Here is a 2,436-nt window from a genome sequence, read left to right on the forward strand (position 1 = left end):
CAATATGTTTTTGATAGAGTATAAAACATATTCCTGGGCAATATATTGAGCAGATATGTAGCTGTCTCAAGAGCATGTGACCAATAGTTAGGAGGCAACGAGGCATGGAATAATAGGGTGCGTTTGACATTATTAATGGTTCTAATCATACGTTCGGCTTTCCCATTTTGAGAAGAAGTGTGAGGACAGGAGAATCTAAAGACCATTCCTTGTTCTAGGCAAAATTTTTTGAAAGGGTCGTTGTCAAATTCGCGACCATGATCGCATTGGAAAGATTTAACAGGACGTTCAAATTGAGTTTGCACATATTGTCTAAAATAAATAAAGGTTTGGAAGGCCTGAGATTTGTTAGCAAGTGGGATAGCCCAAACATAATGAGTAAAATCATCAAGAAGAACCAAATAATATTTATGACCATTAATGCTCCTAATGGGAGATGTCTATAAATCCGCATGAATAATATCAAAAGCACGGGAAGTATTATTATTTGAATCATAAAACGGAAGTCTAAGATGTTTTCCGATTTGACAAGAATTGCAAAACGAGGGGACGTGCTCCTTAGTACAAGAAATTAAATTATTGCTCCTAAGAAAATTAACAGAAGAGGCCCCGGGATGTCCTAGACGATCATGCCACGGGGTGACAGCATTGAGAGTTGTGGCTAGACATGTGCTTGGAGTATTTGAAGTGACTGGATAAAGCTCCCCGGTACTATTGCATCTCGTTATTACCCTCCTCGTATGAAGATCCTTCACAGTAGGGTCAAATTCAATAGACACCGAATTATCAGAAGTGAATTTACGCACAGAAATAAGGTTTTTGATAATTTGTGGTGCAAGAAGAACATTATTGAGCCTAAGGGAATTATGTGGAAGGGTTGTGTGACCATAACCAATAATTGGAATGCGATTACCATTGCCTACTAAAATATGATTATTAGTGCTTAAATTAAATAGGGGAAGGAGTGTACCGGCATTGTTTGTCATATGAGATGTTGCACCCGAGTCCATGTACCATCCGTTTTCCGGAGTGGAGAGTCCCATTGACGAATATGCACTGCCTAAATCCGTTGGAGTCATGGGTGGGCCGTAGCTGGCTGGGCCCATGGAGTAGGCCTGTTGAGGTGGACGGGTGAGCGCGGGCCGTGGTTGATATTTACCTGCCGTAGGAAAAGGAGCAGGAGGCACGGCCCAGGTCTGTTGTTGCTGCCAGGCCTGCTGATTATAGGGCCATTGAGGTTGCTGGGCCCAAGGCTGCCCAATAGGGCTGGGCTGTTGCTGCCAATTCTGTTGAGGGTTTGATTGCTGCTGCTGATTCGACGGAGCTCCACGGCCTTGACTACCGCGGCCGCGGCCTTTGCCGCGTCCTTTCCCACCGCCACCGCGGCCTTTCCCGGAGCTGGTGCCTCCCCTGCCGCCTGAAGAAGGTGGCTGCTGTTGTGAAGAGGAGTCCGTGGAGTTAGGCGATTGTTGCTGGGCAACGAAAGATTGCTGTGGTGGTGTGGAGTCATAGTTCCGACGCGTCTCTTCCAGCAAGAGTCGAGACCGCGCTGTGTTGAACGAAGGCAACGGGTCGGTTTGAGCAATCATAGTAGCCACCGTGTCAAAGTCGGTCTTGTTCAAACCTGCAACTAGTCGAAGAACCATCTTCTGCTCAGAGACGGGTTGGTCGACGTTGGCCAATTGATCTGCGATAGCCTTTAATTGCTGACAGAAGGTAGTAACGTTAGAGAAATTATCAAGATGAAGAGTGTTGAATTGGTTTTCAAGATACACTGCCCTTGTACTCTTATTATCTTGAAAAATATCTTTGAGACGGTCCCAAATTTGCTGAGCAGAGGATTTCGGAGCCAAGACAGTGTTGAGAAGATCGATTGATATTGTTCCGTAAATCCGTTGTTTAACTATTGCGTCCAATCGAGTCCATAGAGCATCAGAGATGTCACTTGGTTTCGGTGTTTTGGGATCGATGTGATCAAGAACATTGTGAGCACACGCATGGTTCTCGAATAATTCGACCCAACTGGAGTATTGAACATCAACATAGTCAAGGGTAATCGGGATCACGTTCTTGATATTGTTAACTGTGAGGGCCGAGTGAAACTCGTTCACTGGTGAAGGTGGCGGTAGAGGAGGGGTGTCGCCATCTTTAGCCATAGTTAGAAACTAGATTAAAGATTGAATCAGTGAAGAAGGAAACGGGCAGTGAGTTAAAGCGGAGGCAAGGAAAAAAAATTGTGGTAAAAAAAATTCTTAGGATCGAAACCTAAAGCTGTGATACGGGCAGGAATATGTTTTATACTCTATCAGTTTTTAAGAATACAATTTTTGGTTTATAGTTATCCAATTTTAATGTTTTAGAAAGATTTGTGAAATCTTTTTATTTTAAATATACTACATGAATATGGAATATGTACAACAAATAAAATTATTTTTG

General features: G+C 43.4%; 1 protein-coding gene across 1 annotated transcript; it reads right to left on the reverse strand.

Moving 5' to 3' along the window:
* Positions 1–440: 440 nt before the first annotated feature.
* Positions 441–2,156, reverse strand: LOC145594029 (uncharacterized). Its single transcript, XM_081650375.1, has one exon. It carries the CDS (start codon positions 2,154–2,156, stop codon positions 441–443), a length of 1,716 nt encoding a protein of 571 aa, XP_081506501.1.
* Between the last annotated feature and the right edge of the window lie 280 nt (positions 2,157–2,436).

Source organism: Chenopodium album, chromosome 19, assembly GCF_948465745.1.
Source record: "Chenopodium album chromosome 19, dcCheAlbu1.1, whole genome shotgun sequence".
Taxonomy (NCBI): Eukaryota; Viridiplantae; Streptophyta; class Magnoliopsida; order Caryophyllales; family Amaranthaceae; genus Chenopodium; species Chenopodium album.

Excerpts from the sequence above, each read along its gene's own strand:
- LOC145594029 (XM_081650375.1), bottom strand. The coding sequence starts at position 2,156 with ATGGCTAAAGATGGCGACACCCCTCCTCTACCGCCACCTTCACCAGTG.